The sequence below is a fragment of the Corylus avellana genome, chromosome 3, assembly GCF_965113065.1.
Source record: "Corylus avellana chromosome 3, dhCorAvel1.hap1.2, whole genome shotgun sequence".
Taxonomy (NCBI): domain Eukaryota; kingdom Viridiplantae; phylum Streptophyta; class Magnoliopsida; order Fagales; family Betulaceae; genus Corylus; species Corylus avellana.
Genome location: NC_142492.1, coordinates 12,369,293 through 12,391,729, shown reverse-complemented (window position 1 = coordinate 12,391,729; position 22,437 = coordinate 12,369,293). Strand labels below are relative to the sequence as shown.

The 22,437-nt window shown below is 39.4% G+C and overlaps 1 protein-coding gene across 3 annotated transcripts; it reads left to right on the top strand.

The window, feature by feature from the left end:
• Positions 1-256: 256 nt before the first annotated feature.
• Positions 257-21,708, top strand: LOC132175377 (Transducin/WD40 repeat-like superfamily protein). 3 transcript variants are annotated; one of them, XR_009439420.2, is made up of 10 exons: positions 257-524; positions 4,567-7,278; positions 7,393-7,496; positions 14,635-14,704; positions 15,947-16,756; positions 17,437-17,639; positions 18,404-18,527; positions 20,528-20,734; positions 21,059-21,263; positions 21,421-21,708. XR_009439420.2 is itself a non-coding variant. In XM_059587315.2 (9 exons), exons 1-9 carry the CDS (start codon positions 369-371, stop codon positions 21,200-21,202), a joined length of 4,530 nt encoding a protein of 1,509 aa, XP_059443298.2. In that variant the 5' UTR covers positions 257-368; the 3' UTR covers positions 21,203-21,708. The 3 variants fall into 3 exon arrangements, 2 of the variants coding, with proteins under 2 accessions (XP_059443298.2, XP_059443299.2); XM_059587315.2 differs by having other exon boundaries at positions 21,059-21,708; XM_059587316.2 differs by lacking the exons at positions 18,404-18,527; positions 20,528-20,734; positions 21,059-21,263; positions 21,421-21,708 and having other exon boundaries at positions 17,429-17,598.
• The last annotated feature ends 729 nt before the right edge of the window (positions 21,709-22,437 follow it).

Here is a 22,437-nt window from a genome sequence, read left to right as displayed (position 1 = left end):
TTTGTATGTCTTATGGTTCTCAAACTCTTTAGGATTATTTTTTGGAAAAATAAAAAATGATTATTAGATTTTGATGTATTTAAAAGATAAATGTCAGAGGTCAATAAATTTTCTATATTTTGCCTATATTCTTCTACAAATTTAATAAATCAGTCATTAGATTATAAGTTCACAAATCTAGTAGTTGAACAGTAAATAAGAAAAATATTGACGTTTAGTATTTCTCTTAAAAAAAAAAAAAAAAAACAAAAATATCACGCGACGCCAGAGGCACACGGAATAACCCTCCGGTTAACTTCTTACGTTCCGTAAAGTCTTTCCGTCCAACTTATCTTTCGCTCGCTCGCTCACCTTGACTCACTGATTCAATGAAGTGCCGATCAGTTGCGTGCATATGGTCAGGCACGCCTCCGTCCCACAGAGTCACCGCCACCGCCGTGCTGAACCAGCCTCCGACTCTCTACACCGGCGGATCCGATGGCTCCATCGTCTGGTGGAGCCTCTCCTCCGCTGATCCCAACCCGGTACTCCAACTCGGTTATCTACAATTTTCCCATTGCTTTCGCTCATTACTTGTTTGTTAAAATATCTGAACTAAAACTGTTTGCCGAGTAGCACAGTAATCCTCTTACATGATTCAAATGGATTTATTTTGATTTGACATGCGCCTTCCTGAGAAAATGTATGAGAAAAAAAAGAGAAATACAATGCACGAGTTGTATGTCTTATGCTTTGCTTCTTTCGTTCTTAAAAAGTTACTCCTAAAATTCAATTCCAGTTCAATCAGGTTTGTTGAAAATTGCCTCAAATTCCTATTTTGAGAAAATTAGTTTTTTGGGTTCTTAATGTGGAAGGAATTCGAGACATTAGTAATTCGGTATTCATTGTCCAATAAGAGATAGGAATTGGAGAGGGGAATTATTTTTCTAGTGAGTCTATGGTAAGCATTGTTTCCAAAGATTTCCTTTGTCCCAAAGTGGTCCACTCATGTAGGGAGTAGCCTTGTAGCTTTTTGGAGATTGAAAGATAATCACATGAGTGAGTGAGGCTTAGGTGCTTTGGGGCTTTGGATTTGAGTGTTGTTTTCACTTGCTCAATCTTTTGTTAGAGCATTTTCCTCGATCGTCTCCGCATGCCGATGTGTGTTTTCAAGCTGAAACATGAAATTTTGGTGTTATGTGTGATTGGCTTATTTTCTTTCTTTATTTGTTTGCAATCCAAAACCTCAATTTTTACCAGAAGATTCACATTAGACTAGCGTTTTCTTTTATTTTCTACCTTTTATTTTTAAATTAGTATATTAAGATAGATTTTATGGGGTCTAAGGCTTGGAAGTATAGTTTCAATCTTTATATTGTCCTATATTTTTTTGGTAACCAAATTTAGCCTCAATTAATAACTCTTAGCATATTTTTGTTGTACGCCAGTCTAGTGCTATTCTTTATTTGACTCAATTTTTTTTTTTGATAAGTAATAAGAATGTTTTATTAAAAAGTGTAAGGCGCCCCAAAGGTACATTGGATATATACAAGAGGAACACTGGTGCAGCGTGACTTAGTGGGCTGCAGCGAATAACAACATTAAGCAGTGGATAAATACTTCTAGATCTTGAGACTATCAAGGGATCTAAGAAATCTTCTTAAAAACAATAGATTCTATCTAAGGTTTAAGGAAAATACAAAAGAAACTCAACTCTGAGTAATTCTTATTAAAAAAACTCAATAATAATCCAAATCTGAATTGTTAAAGGCTATAAGCATATATTTATAGCCCAAGACTTCTAGTCCTAAGATAACAATGAAATAAAGTTAATTTAGAAGTCTACGAAAGACAACTAAACCAAATAAAAGACTAACAAAGAAACCTAATTCAAATAAAGACTGAAAGATAAGATAGAATAAACAACTAACAAAGAAAACCTAATAAAAGACTAAAATATAAGATAAGCCTTGAATTCCAATCTACATCATCCACCCGAGGTTGGAGAGCATTCGCCCTCGAATTCGGACTGTCTTTTCCACGGTCTTTCGGGTGCCCTGTCAACTCGTTCCATTCTCCGTTCCTCAAGATCAAGACATGGCAACACCCCAAAATAAGCGTGACGTTCTTTCTCTTCGAAATATCTTGATGGTTGCTGCAAAGGCCCCACACACCACTTGGCAATTCTTCGAATTTGCCGTACTTCTCCCTTCCACGTGCCATGAAAGTACTCAAGAATGGGTTAGCCATTGTTTCCCTCATGAACATATAATTGTCATCATCCGTATAAAACTCATCACAATCATTGTTATGAGAATCGGATAAGATATCGTCTACACCAAGAAAATCAACATAACCTAATTCTTCATCACTAAAATTAGGTAATGCACCTAGAAGATCTTCTTCAACGTCTTCATAATCGGCGATGCCATCCTCTACATAATTGGTGATGACATCCGTGGGACCTTCCTCTACCAATTGGCCATCTTCTTTTGGATAGAGACCGCCAAACATGGGAAAAACCCCATCTTTTTCGTGCTCCTCCGTGGGTCTTTCTTCTTCCCATGAGTCATCTTCTTCGGGCTCCTCATTATAGGTTGGTGGTGAGTCCCAATCCCCAAATCCTTGCGAAGGATCTTCAACATCTTCATGTCTGAATTCTTCATCAATGAATTCGGATTCCTGAAACTCTTCATCCACAGATTCCCTTTCCTCCACAGAATATGGATTCGGTTTATGGATTTGTGGTTGGCAAGTAGGGGTCCAATTGGCATGTCGTTGACTCTTCATCTCACTCCATGTTTCCTTAAATACCTATTTTTTGTATGAATTTTCTATTTTCTTTGTCACAGCCATAGACCCTTGTCTCCAATTTTGTGACTTTTGACCTATGGTATAACTATGGGGCAAGAAAGCGACGCGCATGTATTTTTTTTTTTTTTTTGATAAGTAATGTTTATATATCAAAAGCGCAGAGGGGCGCAACCCTAGTACACAGGGGGTATAGGGCGACGCGCATGTATTTCAATAGTTTCTCCCAACTATTGATCTTCAATTTGCCTTCCCGCTTCCTAGTTCTCTTCAGTTGTTGCCACCACGCACCAACTCTTCCCTGGAATGTATGTACCATCAAAAAGACTTGTTGTTCATCGGGCACCCCGTTGAATTCAAAAACCTCTTCAACAGCCAACACCCAATCCAGAAATTCGTCAGGTTCTAGATCCTCGTCGAATTTCGGAATTTTGAGTTCGAATCTACTTACCCGCCGATTGGCATGAGCTTGCGCAAGGTGTTGACGTCCGTGCGTTCGGCGCTCCGCAAACGGGCTTCTAGATCTGTTCACATGTTGACCATACAAGTTGGATAATTGGGTAGTGAGGTCTTCAATTTAATCCCTCATAGCCCTGAATTGATCCTTCGTGTGTTGCCAAGGTTCAGCGATAGATTTGCCTTCCGCCTCCGCGGATCGTAGTCTTGGTTGGCGACGACGAATGCTCGGACCATCCATGTCGGCCAAGTGATCGGTAGGGACCTCGTGATGGGTGCGCGCACGCCCCTCCTTCCACACGGTTAGACCACCAAACCTCTCCTCCATGTGCCGCAAACGAATCGCTGGTTGCTCCTTACGTGCTGCCTCCGTGCGCACGTGCATCTCGTTCATGTGTGCAAAGCGGTTGCTCCTCCCCATTCATGGAAAGTAATTGAGCTTTGATACCAACTGATGCAGCGTTACTTAGTGGGCTGTAGCGAATAACAACATTAAGCAGCGGATAAATACTTCTAGATCTTAAGACTATTAAGAGATCTAAGAAATCTTCTTAAAAACAATAGATTCTATCTAAGGTTTAAGGAAAATAAAGAAGAAACTCAACTCTGAGTAATTCTTATTAAAAAAACTCAATAATAATCCAAATCTGAATTGTTAAAGGCTATAAGCATATATTTATAGTCCAAGACTTCTAGTCCTAAGATAACAATGAAATAAAGTTAATTTAGAAGTCTACGAAAGACAACTAAACCAAATAAAAGACTAACAAAGAAACCTAATTCAAATAAAGACTGAAAGATAAGATAGAATAAACAACTAACAAAGAAAACCTAATAAAAGACTAAAAGATAAGATAAGATAAGCCTTGAATTCCAATCTACATCAAACACCTAACTAGAAAAAGAGAAGCGGGTAAGAAAATCCGCATAGCTAAGCGACAGAGGGGAAAGGTATGCCACAGTCCACAAATACAAGGAATGTAACAAAGAGGCTAAAATTTCTTCCATAGAGCTTTCCAAATCCTCGAAATGCCTATTGTTTCTCTCACGCCATATCGTCCAAAAAATACTCTCACACCATATGACTCATTTTTTCTTTAACCACAGATACTTGGTTAGTTTATACTCTTGTTTGTATGTTAAGGCCAAAATTAAGATTGAAATCCCAGTAGCAAAAGGCAGTCCAGCATCGCGCATTGTCGCATTTTCCTTGATCCTCTTAAATCTTTCGAGATTTGAAATGAATTTTGCTTCTCCACAGTTTATAGAAAAAAAAGGTAATTGATAATGCACCAATCTGATGAGTTTTCATTTGGACAGGAAATTAAACCAATAGCTATGTTGTGTGGCCATGCCGCACCCATAGCTGATCTTGGCATTTGTTATCCTGTTGTGGTGTCAGGAAATGAAAAGCTGGATTCTTCAAGTGACGTTGGGGTCACCTCTACTTCTGATTATTGTGATGCGCTAATCAGTGTGTGTACCGATGGTGTGATGTGCTTGTGGAGCAGAAGCAGTGGGCATTGTAGACGAAGGAGGAAATTGCCTCCTTGGGTAGGTGGTCCATCCATGGTTCGAACATTGCCTTCAAATGCAAGATATGTGTGTATTGGCTGTTCTTTTGTAGATACTGTTCATTTGTCTGGTCATCATTCCATTGATTCCATGGAAGGAGGTGAGGAGTCGGTGGATAGAGAGTCCCAGCACAGAAAACCGCCGAAGTGCGCTATAGTTATTGTTGATACATATACCCTTATGATTGTCCAAACCGTTTTTCATGGGAGTTTATCTATCAGTTCATTGAGGTTTATGGCCGTAGTTTCGTCCATGGAACACAAAGAGAAGCATTCTGTAGTCATGGCTGATTCATTTGGTAGGCTGCAATTGGTTCCGATATTAAAGGATCCCCACTGGGGTAGAGACAACGGGACTGGTCTGCATAAAAGTTCTTCTCAGTTGGAGATGAATGTTTGGGAAGATGGGTTCAGTGAAGGTGGGCAGGTTGTGTCAATTGCAACCTGTGGAAATGTTATCGCTTTTGTTTTGAAAAACCAATGTATATTTAGACTATTGACCAGTGGTACTAAGATTGGAGAGATTTCTTTTGTGGACAACTTCCTTTGTCTAGAAGTTAAGTCTACTCAGTCACATGTTATAGGGGGAATGTTTCTTGAAAGTGAAGATTCTGGGAGTAAGCTAAATGCTGACAAACTTCAGGGAATATCTACAACCAATTTTGCAGTGTGGAATAATAAAGGTGATGCAGTTGTATATGCAGTATCATTTTTAAATAACATATTCAAGTGTGAATCTCTTTGTCAGATCCCTACCGCTTCTCATCCCTTTGATGTGAGATTATCAGTTCGTTTCGTTCAATTGAATCGTTATCTTCTTTGCATTGAATCACTTTGCTTTTATGTTGAAGAACCTCTACAGTGGAAACCCCACTTCACAATCTGGTCAGTATATTCAGAACATGATGACCAAGGAAAAGTGTGCTGGCAGTCCAGAATGCATGGGAAAAGCGGTTTTTTTGTTGACTGGATTGCAAACTCTACTTCACTTCATGAAATTGAGGGCCCCAGTAACAGAATGAATAAATTAAGTTCTCAGCAAGAATCTGTTCCATGTCCAATAAGTGGTGACAATATACATGCAGAATATCAGTCCCATAAGGGACGGATAGTATCTTCTTCTATGATTATTTCAGAAAATATCATTGCACCTTATGCTCTTGTGTATGGCTTCTTTAGTGGGGAAGTAGAGGTTGTAAGATTTAATTTGTTTCATGGACTAACTTCTTCTGGTAATAGTTCACACCATGAAGTGGGTTCACATGTATCCAGACAATATTTTCTAGGGCACGCAGGTGCTGTATTATGCTTGGCAGCACATCGCATGGTCAGCACTGCCAAAGGATGGAGTTTCAGTCAGGTTTTAATTTCTGGAAGTATGGACTGCACAGTTCGTATATGGGATCTTGACACAGGAAATCTCATTACCGTAATGCACCAACATGTGGCTCCAGTGCACCAAATAATTCTTCCCCCATCCCGGACTGACCATCCTTGGAGTGACTGCTTCCTCTCTGTTGGGGAGGACTCATGTGTTGCTCTGGCTTCTCTTGAGACTCTACGAGTTGAGAGAATGTTTCCTGGACACCCCAGCTATCCTGCTAAAGTTGTATGGGATGGTGTAAGAGGTTATATTGCATGCCTCTGCCGAAACCATTCAGGAACATCTGATGCCAGCGGTGTTTTGTACATTTGGGATGTAAAGACAGGTGCTCGGGAGCGGGTTCTTCGTGGGACCGCTTCTCATTCAATGTTTGATCATTTTTGTAAAGGCATAAGCATGAATTCGATATCTGGCAGTGTATTGAATGGAAATACCTCAGTTTCCTTATTAAATCTTCCAATAATTGAGGATGAAATCTTTTCTCAGTCTAATCTAAATAATATAGAGAAGTTGGTCACTTCATCAAATGGGGTGCGGAGTATGGCAAATATAATTGAGCCCAACACTTCACATGCACATGTTGGCAAAGGAATTTCTGCAAAACCATTTCCAATCACTCCATCTATCCTTCAAAGCAACAAGCCTTCCATTAAATGCTATTGCCCATTCCCTGGAATTGCTACACTGAGTTTTGACCTTGGGTCATTGATGTTTCTTCATCAGAAGGGTGAACGCACTGCCAATGGCAGTGATAAGCTAGATGGTACCAATTTGAAGGAACAGGTTACTGAGACACCAAGTGGGGGCAGGATAAATATAGATGATGGTTCTGATGTGAATGAGCATACGACTGATTCTATAGAAGAGCTTGAGTGGATTAGATCACTTGAAGAATGCTTACTTCGATTTACCTTGTCATTTTTACATTTGTGGAATGTAGATTGTGAGCTTGATGATTTGCTTATAACTGACATGAAGCTAAAGAGGCCAGAGAATATTATTGTAGCTTCTGGTTTGCTAGGGGACAAAGGGTCTTTGACTTTGACATTTCCTGGGTCGAGTGCCATTCTTGAGGTATTTTGGATCAACTGTCTTAATGTTGAAACATGTTTTTCTTGTTTGGCTCCCTCCATTTTTTTTTCTTGAGACATTGAGAACTTTCCTGAGAAATTGAAAACACTATTTCAGCTCTGGAAATCCTCATCAGAATTTAGTGCGATGAGGTCACTTACGATGGTCTCCCTTGCCCAACGCATGATTAGCCTGTCTCACTCTGGTTCTGCTGCCAGCAGGTATTAACAAAGGTCCACAAAAAATTACCGTACAGAATCTACTTGGATTATTTTTATTAGATTTCTTATTCTTCACATTCTACTTTGCTGAGTTGTGCATTTTATACATTGGCATCAATCTACAGAATCTACTTGTATAATTTATATAAGATTTCTTATTCTTCACATTCTACCCTGCTGAGTTGTGCATTTAAATATTGCCATCAATCTACAAAATCTCAATCTAGTATGTGTTCAGGTGAAAACTAGAAGCTTCAATTTTGCGGAAAGTTGTGTAGGAAAGGAAGATTATTAAAATTTCAAAATAGCGGAAAATAATAAAGAAAAAAAGGTATCTTGTTTAAATCTTGGCCGATATTGGAAGAGGTGTATGGATAATGTTTTGTGTTAAAAATTTTATGTAAGAAAGAGTGGCAGACAAACAAAAAAAGCTTTCTTCTTTCTCTTCTTTTCCTTCACGGAGGAGGTGTGTGAGGAGTGTTTTCTTGTCTCCGGTGGGCTGCCGGTGGTAGAGAGATGGGTTTATTAAGAAGCTGGTCGGTGGAATCCAAGGATTTTCAGATGATGGTGAAGGATAATGATACTGGTTTGTTGTTCCAGGAGAGAAGCAGGGGTCTAGTGAGGTCTATAAGGTTGGCAAGGAATGAAGCAATGTGGCTTCTGCACGTCTTTGAGGAGTTGGTTTTAGTGAAGGATTCTAGGGTGTTCAGAGATCAGTCTAAGTCGGGATACCTTCGAGTTCTAGCTCGGAAATGTTCTAATAGGTATGGCAGCTTTTTGGTGATTGAAGAATGTGAGGGGAGGGAAAAGCGCAGGGTAGTAATGGTGCCGGAAGGAAAAAACTAGAAAGGGTGGAGCAAACTTGAGTCTGAGCTGCAAATAGCCATGAGGTTCATTCAACCTTATGTGAACCAAAGTAATGAAGCAGTGAAGAAAAAAAGAAGCTTTATTGAGGTGTTGCAATCCACGGTTCGGCTGACTGAGGAACTTTTTTGGCCATCGACAGAACTTGTCGCTAGGGTGCCTAAGTAACTGTCGAAGCAATGCAGGTCAAGTCGAGCCACAGACGTTGAAGCCTAGTCAAGTCGATGTTCCAATTTGTTCAGGACCAGCAACCTCTCTCAAGCCTTCAATGGGGTATCCGACAAAAATTTTGGGCAAGGAGAAGGATAAGGGAGTCTTGTTGGAAGACGGTGATAGACAGAGTTATGATAGTAAATTTCCGACGATTCTATCGCCGATGCAATCCGTCCCTCCGGTGAACTCATCTCCGGCGAACACTGTTTTGCTGGATAGCGAATCTTTGTCGCATGCAATGGCGGCTGTGCAAGGACGTATTGTACTTGGTGGGAAGGAATTTTCTGATGGAGAATATGTGGTTTTTGGAGGATTCGAATACGCCAACTTAAGGAATTCGTTGGAAAAATTACAACTGGAGATTGGGTGTTGTTTGAAGCGGCTGGCAGAAGGAAAACGAGGAATGTGTGCTAACGGGCTTTCGAGTCTTGGGCCTGCGCAATCTAATTCTGGTGTTTTGGGGGGAGTTGAGGCTCAGCCCAAACAGAAGATGGGTGAGACTCACGTGGTGAATGCTGGGCCCAAAAAGTTTTTTAAGCACTATAAGCGTATAAGGCCGAAGAAAGTGAAAAAGCATCAAAAGGCTTGGACGTCGACAAAGTTTGGTGACCTAGGAGCATCTTCTTCTATCGCTGGAGCTCATAGTTCTCTGGGTCAGCCGCAGATGGGTTCACTGGCGAAATCTGTGATGGGTATTCTGGGAAAAGATTCGATTAGCGCTAGTATGGGTATAACCGGCATGATGAATGGTGTTCTACACCTGGGTCCGAGGCAAACGACGTCGATGAAGTTGGTGAAGGGGGCAGGAGGGGTGGTGGGTGGCGTCAGGGGTCTCGATTCTCTGGGGGTAGCGCCGGCAGGCACTCCGATTAGCGCCGATATGGGTATAACCAACATAATGGAGGGTGTTCTACACCTGGGTCTGAGGCAGACGACGTCGATGAAGCTGGTGAAGGAGGCAGGAGGGGTGGTGGGTGGCGCCAGGGGTCTCGTTTCTCTGGGGGTAGTGCCGCCAAGTGTTCCGACAATCCCTGTGGCACGGGAGGTACAGACAGGGGATGCTTACGAGGTTATTTCCGGTAGAGAGGAAGGTGTCCCTAAGGGGGTAGTGGTGATTAGACCTGGGGACGTTTCTAACTCATTACCCCTGAGAGTATGCGAGAAAGAGTCTAGAATTGTATAGTTGGTTTCTTCTGAGATAGGGGTGGAAGTTGGGATGATAGAAGGGATGGAAGGAAGGGAGAAGGACTACTTGGATGATTCCTTGGAGAACCAGAAGGTTTTGGACTGTGGGCTCTCTAAAACCAGCTTGGAGGTGACTATTTCTTCATTGGAAAAATCTACTCCTCTCAAGGAGACTGGTTTGGCAGGTCTAGAGCTGGAAGTATATGAGGTGGAGGATCATAATCCGCTGGTGTGCTGTCCAGCTAAGGGACTGTTGGTGAATAAGGGGTCCAATTCCGGCGAAAGATTCTTGAAGCTTGTGGAGGAATTTAGTCACTATGGGGGGATCTCATGTGATGGGTATGAAGGGAAGCTTTTAGAGCAGTTCGCAAATATCATTGCAAGCAATGAAGGAAAGGGAGCGGGTGCGGCCTCTAAAGCGGGTAAGAGAGGTTCGAGAGAACTCAATAATCTGGCATGCTCCATTAATTATGAAGGTAGTGCTTGTCGGGGGAGGGTTAAGGGTAGGGCTCAAAGAGAATTGTTATGAAGCCAAGGATTATTTCTTGTAATGTGAGGGGTTTGAACGAGGGTAATAAATGTTTAAGGGTGAGAAATATGCTTAGGCAATGGAAGGTGGATGTTGTATGCCTTCAAGAGACGAAGATGGAGTTTATTTCTAGAAGGTTTGTGAAAAAGTTATGGGGTTGCGCTTATGCCGATTGGTGTTTTGTTGCTGCTGATGGAGCTTCAGGGGGCATCTTGCTGATGTGGGACAAAAGGGTGGTCACGAAGCTCGAGGTCTATGTCGGAGAGTTTGTAGCAGCTTGTTCTTTCAAAAATGTGGAGGATGATTTTGTTTGGGCTTTTGCGGGGGTCTATGGCCCGAATCTTGATTTTGTTAGACGTTTTCTTTGGGAAGAGTTGGCTGGTCTTATTAGTTGGTGGGAGGTGCCATGGGTTATTGGTGGAGATTTCAATGTCACTCACTTCCCAAGTGAAAGGTCGGGGAGAGCGCTGTTCAACACTGCAATGTCCGATTTCTCGGATTTCATTTCAGAGCAGGGGCATATGGATCTTCGCCTTGCAGGAGGGACGTTCACTTGGTCCAATTCCTATTCTCGGTCTAGGATTGATCGCTTTTTAGTCTCTCCGGATTGGGAAGTCAAATATCCTAGCCTAATCCAAAAAAGGTTGCTTCGATTGTGTTCGGATCATTTTCCCATCTTGCTCGATTGTGATGGCTTGAATAGGGGTAAGAGGCCTTTTAAATTTGAAAATATGTGGTTGAAAACTGATGGGTTTGTGGATAGGGTGCGGACTTGGTGGTCGTCTTATAATTGTTTTAGCACTCCGAGTTTCATTTTGGCCCGGAAACTTAAGGCTTTAAAGATGGACATAAAAAATTGGAATGAAGTCGAATTTGGAAATGTGAATGCTATTTGCATAGAAAAAGCAGAGGAATTGAAGACTTTGGATAGGTTGGAAGAAGAGAGAGGATTAGGTGAAGGCGAGAAGGAAAGAAAAAGGGTGGTTGTTAGGGAATTGGAGATTGCTCTATTACAAAAGGAAATCAGTTGGAGACAAAAATCTAGGATCCGATGGCTCAAGGAGGGAGACAAGTGCACTAAGTTCTTTCATCAGATTGCCAATTCTAATAGAAGGTGTAATTCCATTGAGTCCCTATGTATCAATGGCTATCCTACTTCTAATCGAGACACCATTAGGGATCATGCAGTGGAATACTATAAGTCTTTGTTCTCCGAACAATGCAATTGGAGGCCTAGATTGGATAACCTTGATTTTGAAAGTTTGGAAGCGGGTGAGGCTGATCGGCTAGAAATTTCTTTTGAGGAAGGGAGGTGTTGGAGGTGGTGAAAGGTATGGATAGAGACAAGGCTCCTGGGCCGGATGGTTTTTCAATGGCTTTCTTTCAAGATTGTTGGGAAGTGATAAAGGAAGACATTATGGCGGTTTTTTCAGACTTTCATACCCGTGGTAAGTTTGAAAAAAGCCTTAATGCTACTTTTATTTCCCTTATTCCAAAGATTCCTTGGGCATCCGAGCTTAAGGAGTTTCGTCCCATTAGTCTCATTAGTGGTGTTTATAAGATTATTGCCAAAGTTCTTGCTAATAGGATGAGGGTGATGGATAGGGTGATTTCAAAGCCTCAAAACGCTTTCGTAAAAGGCAGGCAAATCATGGACTCGTTTCTTATAGCAAGTGAATGTTTGGATAGCTGTATCAGTTCTGGGGAACCGAGAGTGCTTTGTAAATTGGATATGGAGAAGGCCTATGATCACATTGATTGGAAGTTTCTTTTGTATTTGTTGAGGAGGTGTGGTTTTGGTGAGAAATGGTGTTCTTGGATAGAGCAATGAATTTCGACTGCTTGCTTTTCTGTGTTGATCAACAGCACTCATGCTGGCTTCTTTAGTAGCTCTCGAGGGGTGAGGCAAGGGGATCCGTTGTCTCCGTTTTTGTTTGTCATTGTTATGGAGGCATTTAGTAGGATGATTACTGCTGCCATTGAAAGTGGTCTTATCTCGGGTTTCTCAGTGGGAGCCAGTCTATCTGAGAGGGTTAGCATATCTCACCTTCTTTTTGTAGATGATACATTGGTTTTCTGTGGGGCGAATACTGATCAAATCCGTTCCATTAAAGCCTTACTTGTTTGTTTTGAGGCTGTCTTAGGTTTAAAGGTGAACATGGCTAAATCAGCTTTGGTCCCGGTAGGTGATGTGGCCAATTTGGGAGATTTGACTGGTGTTTTGGGTTGTGAAACGGAGTCTTTGCCTTTGAAGTACCTGGGGCTCCCATTGGGCGCACGCTTTAAGGCCAAAACCATTTGGGGTGATATTTTGGAAAAGATTGATCGTAGGTTGGCAAGTTGGAAAAGATTGTATCTTTCTAAGGGAGGTAGGGTTACTCTTATAAAGTGCACTTTATCTAATCTTCCTACTTATTTTTTGTCCCTTTTCCCTATTCCTGTTTCGGTGGCTAGGCATATAGAGAAGCTCCAACGAGATTTTCTTTGGGGAGGTTTAAACGATGAGTTCAAGTTTCATTTGGTTAACTGGGACAAGGTTTGCTCTCCTATCTCCGAAGGAGGACTAGGGATCAGAAAGTTGAGACTGTTCAATCAGGCTTTGCTAGGGAAGTGGTTGTGGCGTTACGCACGCGACAGAGAGGCTTGGTGGAGAAATGTTGTGGAAGCCAAGTATGGTTCTGAGTGGGGTGGTTGGCATTCCGCTGACACTTCTGGGCCCCATGGGATGGGTCTTTGGAGGCATATTAGTAGGGGGTGGCAGTTATTTTCCAGCCATCCTAGATTCGATCTAGGTGATGGATCCAAAATCAGATTTTGGGATGATGTTTGGTGTGGAGAAGTGTGTCTTAAGGAAGTCTTCCCAGGCCTTTACAACATAGCTTGTGCTAAAGACATGTCTATCGCTGACAATATGGACTTCACGGGTGGTGTTCTTCAATGGAATGTTAGCTTTTTTCGGTTGATTCATGATTGGGAATTGGAAGTGTTAGCCTCATTCTACACTCTATTGTATTCCCATAGAATGAATAGGGAAGGAGAGGATCAAATTTGGTGGATTCCGTCTCGCAAGGGGAAGTTCAATGTTAGATCTTACTATAATGTCTTGGCTAGCACAGAGGCTAATCCGTTTGCTTGGAAGAGCATTTGGTGCACCAAGGCACCCTCGAGAGTGGCTTTCTTTACCTAGACGGCGGTGTTAGGGAAGATCCTCACGATTGATAATCTTCGAAGAAGGAATCTTATTGTGATCAATAAATGTTGCTTGTGCAAATCGGACGGGGAGACGATCGATCATCTTCTTCTCCATTGTGAGATTGCTCGCTCTTTATGGTATGCTATTTTTAGCCGGTTTGGGTTGTCATGGGTTATGCCTAGTAAGGTGGTGGATTTGTTTGCTTGTTGGTAGTCGGGTGGGCATTCTCGGAGCGCTGTTGTGTAGAAGATGGTTCCTCTATGCCTAATGTGATGTTTATGGTTAGAAAGGAATGCGAGATGCTTTGAGGACTCGGAGAGATCTTTGGAGGAACTCACGGCTTTCTTCTTCTACACGCTTTTCATTTGGACTGCAGCTTGGCTTGCCCCTTTAGTGATTAGCTATCTTGATTTTATTGTTCTTTTCTCTTCTTCTTTTTAGGCGTTTTCTCTTGTATACTTCCTGTATACTTGGGTTGCGCCCCTCTGCGCTTTTGATATAAACATTACTTATAAAAAAAAAACATGTTTTGTGTAAAAATTGTTGGTTGCAGTCACATTGGCCATCTGGATATGATTATGTTCTTTATATTAATTTATTGTCTTGTCTGCTGGTATTCATTGTCTCCATATGGTTGGAAAAGTAATGGCCATTATTTTATGTTTATTTTTATTACTTAAAGAAAATTTCAAATGAAGGATAAGGTATAGCTCATTCAGTTGACTTAGGCCGAGGTGAACATTTATTTGAAAAGCAGTCTGATTGTGAGGTTGCTCTTCAACCTCTTGCATATGTGGCTTCCTATTGCTCTAGCATAAATGTAATTCTGCTTCTCATTTTTGATTCTTCTGTTTCTTCTACTAGCTGAATAGTGTGCCAATGTTTTATTTTTTTGATAAGTAAACACAATTTATTAAAAAGCGCAAAAGGCGCAACCCAAGTACATAGGATACAAGAGAAACACCTAGCTAGCAAAAGAAAAAAGATCAAGAAAAACATAAAAGCGAGAAATATTTAAGTCAAAGACAGTTGTCCAGTGATAAAAATTCTTGAAGAAAAATCGTTAGTGTGGCAATGTTAATTTTTTTTTTCCCTTTAATAGACCAGTTATATGTTTTTTGCTATTTTTTTAACCTGATGGGTATTGTTTGCAGTGCTTTAGCAGCATTCTATACTAGGAATTTCGCAGAAAAAAATCCAGATTTGAAGCCACCTTTACTCCAGGTTGCTTCTTGTGCTAATTCATTTGTTATTCCAGGTTTCTAATCTGGACTTAATATTTCAAATGCATCAGTATGATTTTCCCTCCTGTATGAACGTGTGAAATTGACTTTATGTATTAAGCACATATTTCCTTGATGTGTTACATTCTACCTAAAGGTGGCTAGTTTTTTATTAGTCCAGCCAACTGAAAAAAAGTACAGAATTATTTTTGCTTGTCGGCACCTTTTTTGATGATTAATAACTGTGTAGAATTCTTGCCACTGATAAGAATAAGTTCCTTGCATAGTAATTAGCATTCTTATTTTCTTTTCTCAATAGATAAATGCTTTTTCTACATCTCTTGTACATCTCCGACAAATCTAATGGTTGATTTACAAAAGAGATGGACCGCAGATGTACATCTAGTTGGTCTCTTTTCAATAACGTGTCATGTTAGTTGAGCAACTCACTTAGGCTAACAGGGTCAATACGAAGCGTGTTTACTAACAAAGAGCTCACTTCCTAGTGTTCAAGCGGTGATGAGTACCTGAAAAGCTACTTATTTTCAATAGATAATTTGATTTCAGTCTAGGACAGGATTATCCAGTATAGGATTGTTTTCTGTGTTTATGAATAGGTACTCATTTGGTTTTTATTTAATCAGACGTATGGATGCAATGGCATATAATATCTTTAAAGTATCTTTGCAAAAGTTATTATAGGCAATTAGATGTCATGGAGTGCAAAACATACTACTGAAATATGTATGTACTGGTTTTAAGCCCTCACTGTATACATCTGATGTGTTTGGTTATTAAGAAGATTGAGAAGTAGAAACAAAGTTTTGAATCTTAGAACTATTTTCCAGAACATGAACGTGATTATATTCCAAATTCTCTCTTTTTTTCCACTGTCTTTTTGTCTAGCAAGCTCAGCATTCATAAGAGTAAAATTCCATCTATGAAATCATCAAGAACTAGAACTAGTAATGCTGTGAACTGTAAAACTTCAGGTAAGATTTAATTCATTTTATGTCTTTATTGAACAGATGGAAACCTGATAGTCTGGGTTCATGTTCTCTTTTTCTCACATGGCTTACACTTATCCTAAATTCTACTGAAAAATGGTGTGTTTCACTGTTCTGTCATGAGAATAATCACTTCAAAGTTGGAACTCCTACTGCTAGTGGCATGGTTGAATATACTGATTAGTCAATTTTTTGGTTAATTTTATGTTCTTTATTTCTGTTGCTTTGTTTTACAGCTCTTGGTGAGTTTCTGGCAAGATGAAAGTGAAAATGTACGTATGGCTGCTCGCTCTTTATTCCACTGCACTGCTTCGCGGGCAATTCCGCTTCCTCTACGTAGTCAAAAAGCAGCTGACCATGCAAAAATGAGCTCTCTAATTGGAACTGGAGAAGATGAACATGAGAATTTAAATGTAGGGGGAACATCTGCTAACAGATTGCACACAGACCAGCTGATAGAGACCGAAGGAATATCTCAGGTTGATGAATCTAAAATACTTGATTGGGTAGAATCATATGAAATGCAAGACTGGATTTCTTGTGTTGGAGGAACAAGCCAAGATGCCATGACTTCTCATATTATTGTTGCAGCAGCATTGGCTATTTGGTATCCCAGCCTTGTAAAGCCAGGTCTTGCAATGCTGGTTGTTCATCCATTAGTGAAATTGGTTATGGCAACGAATGAGAAATACAGTTCCACTGCAGCAGAGCTCCTTGCAGAAGGTATGGAGAGTACATGGAAAGCATGCCTTGGTTCTGAAATACCTCGTTTGATTGGAGATATATTTTTCCAAATAGAGTGTGTAAGCGGTTCATCAGGCAACTCAGCTGGAACAAATCCAGTTGTACCAGTTGCCATTCGGGAGACTTTGGTTGGTATTCTTCTTCCAAGTTTAGCAATGGCTGACATACTGGGGTTTTTAACTGTTATAGAAAGCCAAATCTGGTCTACTGCATCTGATTCACCTGTTCATCTGGTATCCCTTATGACTCTCATCAGGGTTGTGCGTGGTTCTCCGAGAAACTTAGTGCAGTACGTTGATAAGGTTTGTAATGCCATCTCTAATTGAGTAGCACAAAGGTCCATGTTCAATTTAAAGGGAAAAAAAATGAAATCTGAAATGCATGACAATGTGGAAAATTGTGGAAAATTCAGCACCAGCACCAATATAGTTGCATATGGTTTTACTACTGATTGTGGGATTTGGAGCCTCTACACGAGTCATTTTATTTTCTGCTCTACATGCATGAGATTTTTAAATGTTTCTTATTCTTTTCATATTAAGATAATTACATTAAGATGTCATGATATAATGTCTTTATATATGCTTATATATATGTAAATTTTCAAAATTGTTGAATGAATAAGTTCTGTTGTCATCTTTTTTTTTTTTTTTTTTTCCAAATTCTTTAGTGAAACTTGTATCTTAACTGCTTGTTGCTTCACATTTTTTGTTTTTACATACTATTTTATCTGTGGACTTATGATTTTATCACTTTCCTTTTTGATTACTTTAATTGCTTGGTTTCTGGTGACTTCACTAACTTCTCCAGCTATCAAGGTTTGTTCTAGTCTTGCAAGAACTAATTTATCTGTATGTTACAGTTATTCACAATGCTGAGTGATCTTTTATATCTTTAGACTTAATTAAATTTTTATCACTAAAATCGTTTTGTTGTTGGGTCTCAATATGAATTTATATATGACATTTGGACAGATTTACAGGTGGTTAACTTCATTTTACAAACTATGGACCCTACCAATTCTGTCATGCGTAAAACTTGTTTTCAAAGTTCAATGACAGCCTTGAAGGAAGTTGTGCGTGTATTTCCTATGGTGGCTTTGAATGACACATGGACCAGGTTGGCGGTTGGGGATGTGATTGGAGAGACTAACAATGCTAGCATTCGGGTGTATGACATGCAAAGGTATTAGGAAATAAAATATAACTTATTGAATCTGAATGATTTATTACTGATGTACCAGAAATGCACACATGTTACAAATAGTGTAGGATAATTAAATATATTTCAGACTCAGCTTGTTCATTAAAGGCCCCTCTCACTACCTTCTAATTTTACAACCCACTCTTCCCACTCCCTCCCCCTTTCCCGAACAAACACACAAAAATGAAGACACGAGTAAGCGCGGTAGGACAACCATTTTGGTAGAGGGGCTTGGGAAGCTGATAAATTTAGATCACATTATAGCTAAAAGTTGACTTTTGCTTTTTTGCTTGGTTGGTTTCAACGAAGTATTATCAAGTGAAAGACATTTGGGGTCTTGTTAATTACGGTTAACTCTAAAACAGTAAAAACACAAGCATATACTACTCTGTTTAGACGCTCAATTATCAATTAGCTTCTAAACTGGTGTCTAGTTATCCAAATAATTTTGACATCATAAAATTGTCAGTTGTGGTCTTAGGCAATCTAGTTGTAAATTTCTTCATATATCTGGTACATGTGTTTACTTGAATTTATATTTATCAGTATGAGTAAGGGTTTCATCTTTCTGGTGCCTGTGGCCATTTAGTTTTACATTTCAGACATACTTCATACGATTTTAGTTGAGCTGTTTCAGTCCTCTTGCTTTTGTTTCTTTTGTAAATAATGAAAGAGATAAAAGTTGTTTCAATTTTTCCTTTTTTATTTTTTATTTTTATTTATTTATTTATTTTTTTAAAATGTAGTATGATGAAGATCAAGGTTTTGGATGCAAGTGGACCTCCTGGACTTCCAAGCTTGCTTGCAACAGCATCAGAAACGGTGGTAACCACTGCAATTTCAGCTTTGAGCTTTTCACCAGATGGGGAGGTACTTGTTAGTGGATAGGCCCTACAAACACAAATTTTCCTTGTCATGCTTGTTCCTAGTGCCATGACAAAACCTTGTCTTTATCTATGGCACCTTTGTTTGTACATGCATTCATTTTGTCATATAATTAAATTAGGATTTACTATGAGCTAGCAACGGCTGACACAAACCCAATAACCAGCCTGATTTAAAAGGTTTGGTTTTGATACTGTATCTGACTGACCTGCACCAACCCAATTTTCTTTTTGTTAAAAATGAAAATTGATTGTTTTGTTTTGTCATTTTGAGTTCTTCATAATGTTAGTATCTTTAATATTGTAATTTTTTGTTTTTTTTTTTTTAAAAAAAAATTGCGGGTTGGCAGGTGGAGTTAGGTTGAGTGATTTTGAACCTTCCCAAATCTAGCCTCACGCAAACACCTCCCTCCATTGTAATTTTTCTTTCCTTATTGCTTAAATTGGGATCTAGCATATGTGCAGCATTGGCAGGAAATATTTGATTTGACAAAGTTCCTTAGGCATGTCACTTGATGATTCTGAAATGTGATATTGTGTTATTTTGAGTAGTAATTACAGAAGCACTAATGATAACTGGCCTTGAAGAGTTCTTGTTTGATTGTCAGGACTACTGGTGCAAATAATTTGCAATTGACTATTTTTCTCTCTTTTCAAGCTTGGTTTCTTTTACTTCTTTCTTTCACTTTTGGGGTAGAAAAAGGTGTCTGGGGGGGGGGGGGTGGGGTGTGGGTTGGGGGTGCGCACCAGGGAGTTGCTCTTACCCATCCGTAAACATCCACCTTCCTGACCCTGATAAGGTTGATCCTTGGACTCAGGACATCCATCCCTCCTTGAGATTTGACCAGCTGGTTAGCTGGCATCTTTTTGCAGACATTTAATGATGGCTGCTCTCAACAGCATGTGACATTGCATATGGCATAGTTAAGGAACACTTATTATGGTCTTTCTCTCTCTCTCTCTCTCTCTCTCTCTCTCACACAAACACATTCAAGCTCATATTCGTTTTCTTTTTAATTGTTTTCTCTATTCTTTATTTGATTCAGTTTTTTCCATGATATGTGAACCAGCTGCATTTGTACTTCGCTTCATTGATTCATTTGCCCAATGTTGCTGCTGCTATTTCCCACAGTTATAAATGTACCATCTTGAGAAAATGTCTTTTCATCAGTGTTTACTGTCAATCAACTTCCATACGCTTTTAATCTTATTCAAATTTTAAAATGACACTTTATTAGGCTGTGACATTTGGTGTTACTAGATTGTAGTCTTCTCGTCCCTGTTACCCTTTCCATTGATTTTTTGAATTCTTTTAATTTTTTTGTTAATATCAATTAGTGAGAGGTGAAACCTAAGAAGTACTGATACCACACGAGACATGGATGGAATATGATACGCATATGTGATACGATCATTCTCGAATATGATGCAACTGCTACATGTTAACTACATAATAAAGGAAATATACAGTTGTGTGTATATTTTATTTTAATTTTTGATTAAAAGACAAATACCAAACACCCAAAGGTTGAAGAATATATCTAAAAAAAATGTGCTTCTTTCCTATTTATTATACTCAAAAGACATTGTTCATATTCAAAAAATTACATCAGTCAACTGTTCATAATATCCCCAAAATTTAATCAATCAATCTGCTATTTGTTCCTTTGAATTTTCAAAATAAAGTATTCAGATCCTCTTTTCTAATATATGACCCCAAAACATTTTAGAACCCTTTTTTTATTAAGACAATTTTATTTTGGCCCATATGTCTCTGCCATATGTCCCAAAGATGTCCAATTTTAAAATTTAATTTTTTTTTGTCATGGATGCAAGACAGATATGTATGTTGCTATGTCTGAGCCTTATCCCTGTCTAATACATGTTCGACACGAATACATCAGTCCCCGTTAAAGTATCCGTGTTTTCTTGGTTGAATACTTGAAGTATGATTTTCTACAACAGTCTAAAATATACTAGTTGCAGGGGCTGGTTGCTTTCTCTGAGCATGGATTGATGATCAGATGGTGGTCACTGGGATCTGTGTGGTGGGAAAAACTGAGCAGAAATTTTGCTCCCGTGCATTGTACCAAACTGATCTTTGTTCCTCCATGGGAGGGTTTCTCACCTAATTCTTCTAGGTCAAGCATAATGGCAAGCATAATGGGAAATGATAGGCAGGTCAATTCACAGGTATTTATTTTCCTTTGTGTTACGTGGCATTAGTTTTATAGACATGAATTTTGAAGTAGATACTACTATCTATTGTTATGTATTCTTCACTTCAGCTTATATATTATACAGGTTAGAGAAGTGAGAAAAACTTATATCGAGAATGTAACCTGCGTGAGTATGAACATTGTATCTAAATGTGTCGACACGAATCCCCTATTCCACATTTATGCAGGCTCTATTTGCAATGTCTCCCTAAATGGATCTCTCTGGGTCCGATTAACCACATAAAGATCACTGCAAGTGCTCCTTAAACCTAACACCATTGATTATTTCTTTTTGCAGGAAAATGCTAGCGGTTTGAGTCATGCAGACAATCTGAAACTATTGATTCATAATCTAGACCTGTCTTATCGGATAGCATGGGCTGGTGAACGGAAAGTACTTCTTTCAAGGCATAGCCATGAGATGGGTACTTTCCAGTTATAAGCATCCTGTCATTCAGATTCTTGTGAGCAAGCTCTTGGAAGATTTTCCTCGCATATTCAAGGTGGGGAGTCCAAATCGTTGTTGCATTTCAGTTGCAGTTGTCTTACCAAGAAAAATGTTTTTTTTTTTTTTTTTTTGTGTGCGTGTAGAGAAAATCCATCAAATTTTAGTTGCATAGGATATCATGATCTTTAGTTTCTTTTATCATTCAAAACAAGGTTGCGGCGCACAAGTCTGTTTTCAAAGACCACACTGAAGAAGAATTCAACACGTGCTGTTTGCTCAAAGCAGATAGCTGTGTAGATAGTGATAGTGATGTACCATTCGTTTATTTGTTTTTCTTTGGCTGGAAAAGATGAGGGGAAGGGTGATGTGCATGTAATTCTTAGCAGAAGATGGCTGAACTGATTAGGATGGACAATTATGTTTACGGCTGCCCCGGGTCTTTCTTTCTGTAGCCTTTTCCAGTTTTTTTCTGCTTAAGGCAGTATTACATTTTCAAGGAATTGAAAGGCTCCGTAGAAGTTCTACTGACAGGTATAATACTAGAAGTGCTACTGAGTCTAATGTCAGGCGGAAATCTGTTAGGGTTTCCACCTACTTCGGAATTTTTTTTGGTGAATTGGGTGTTAACCAATCATATAGATGTGTAACAGGGCAACTTTGGTGATGTTTTTAGCGCTTTTTTTTTTTTTTTAGTAAGTTGTTTTTAGCTTCTTGATAGTGGGTGTCTAAGGTCTAGTGTTGTGTTTGTGTTGGGTGAAAAGGGAGGCAATTATTAACTGTTCGCTAACCGCTTTTGAAGGCGGTTAGGAAAAATCTAATAATTTCTTTAAAAAAGCGAATAGTGGTTATTAGGGTTATTAACCGCCGGTTAACCGCTTAGGCGGTTACAGTTAGTGGTTTTAGCCAATAACTGCTAACGGTAACCGCCTTTTTACCCCTAGTTTGTGTGCGTATTGGCTAGTCCCAAGCCTTGTAACTCTAGACTTCCCATTTTGTGTCTAGTAAATTTATTTTATTCACCCAACCTATGGGTTGAAAAAAAAAAAACAAAACTATCCTTAGCATGGTATGATTGAATTGGAATAAAAAAAAAATTAAAAAAAAAAAAAGAAAGAAAGAAAGAAAGAAGAAAAGAAAAGAGATGGAGGGTGAGATCATGGATTCCGGATCTATCTACTGGTTGCAGTCATCTGCCTTTTATATATATATATATATATATATAGATATGA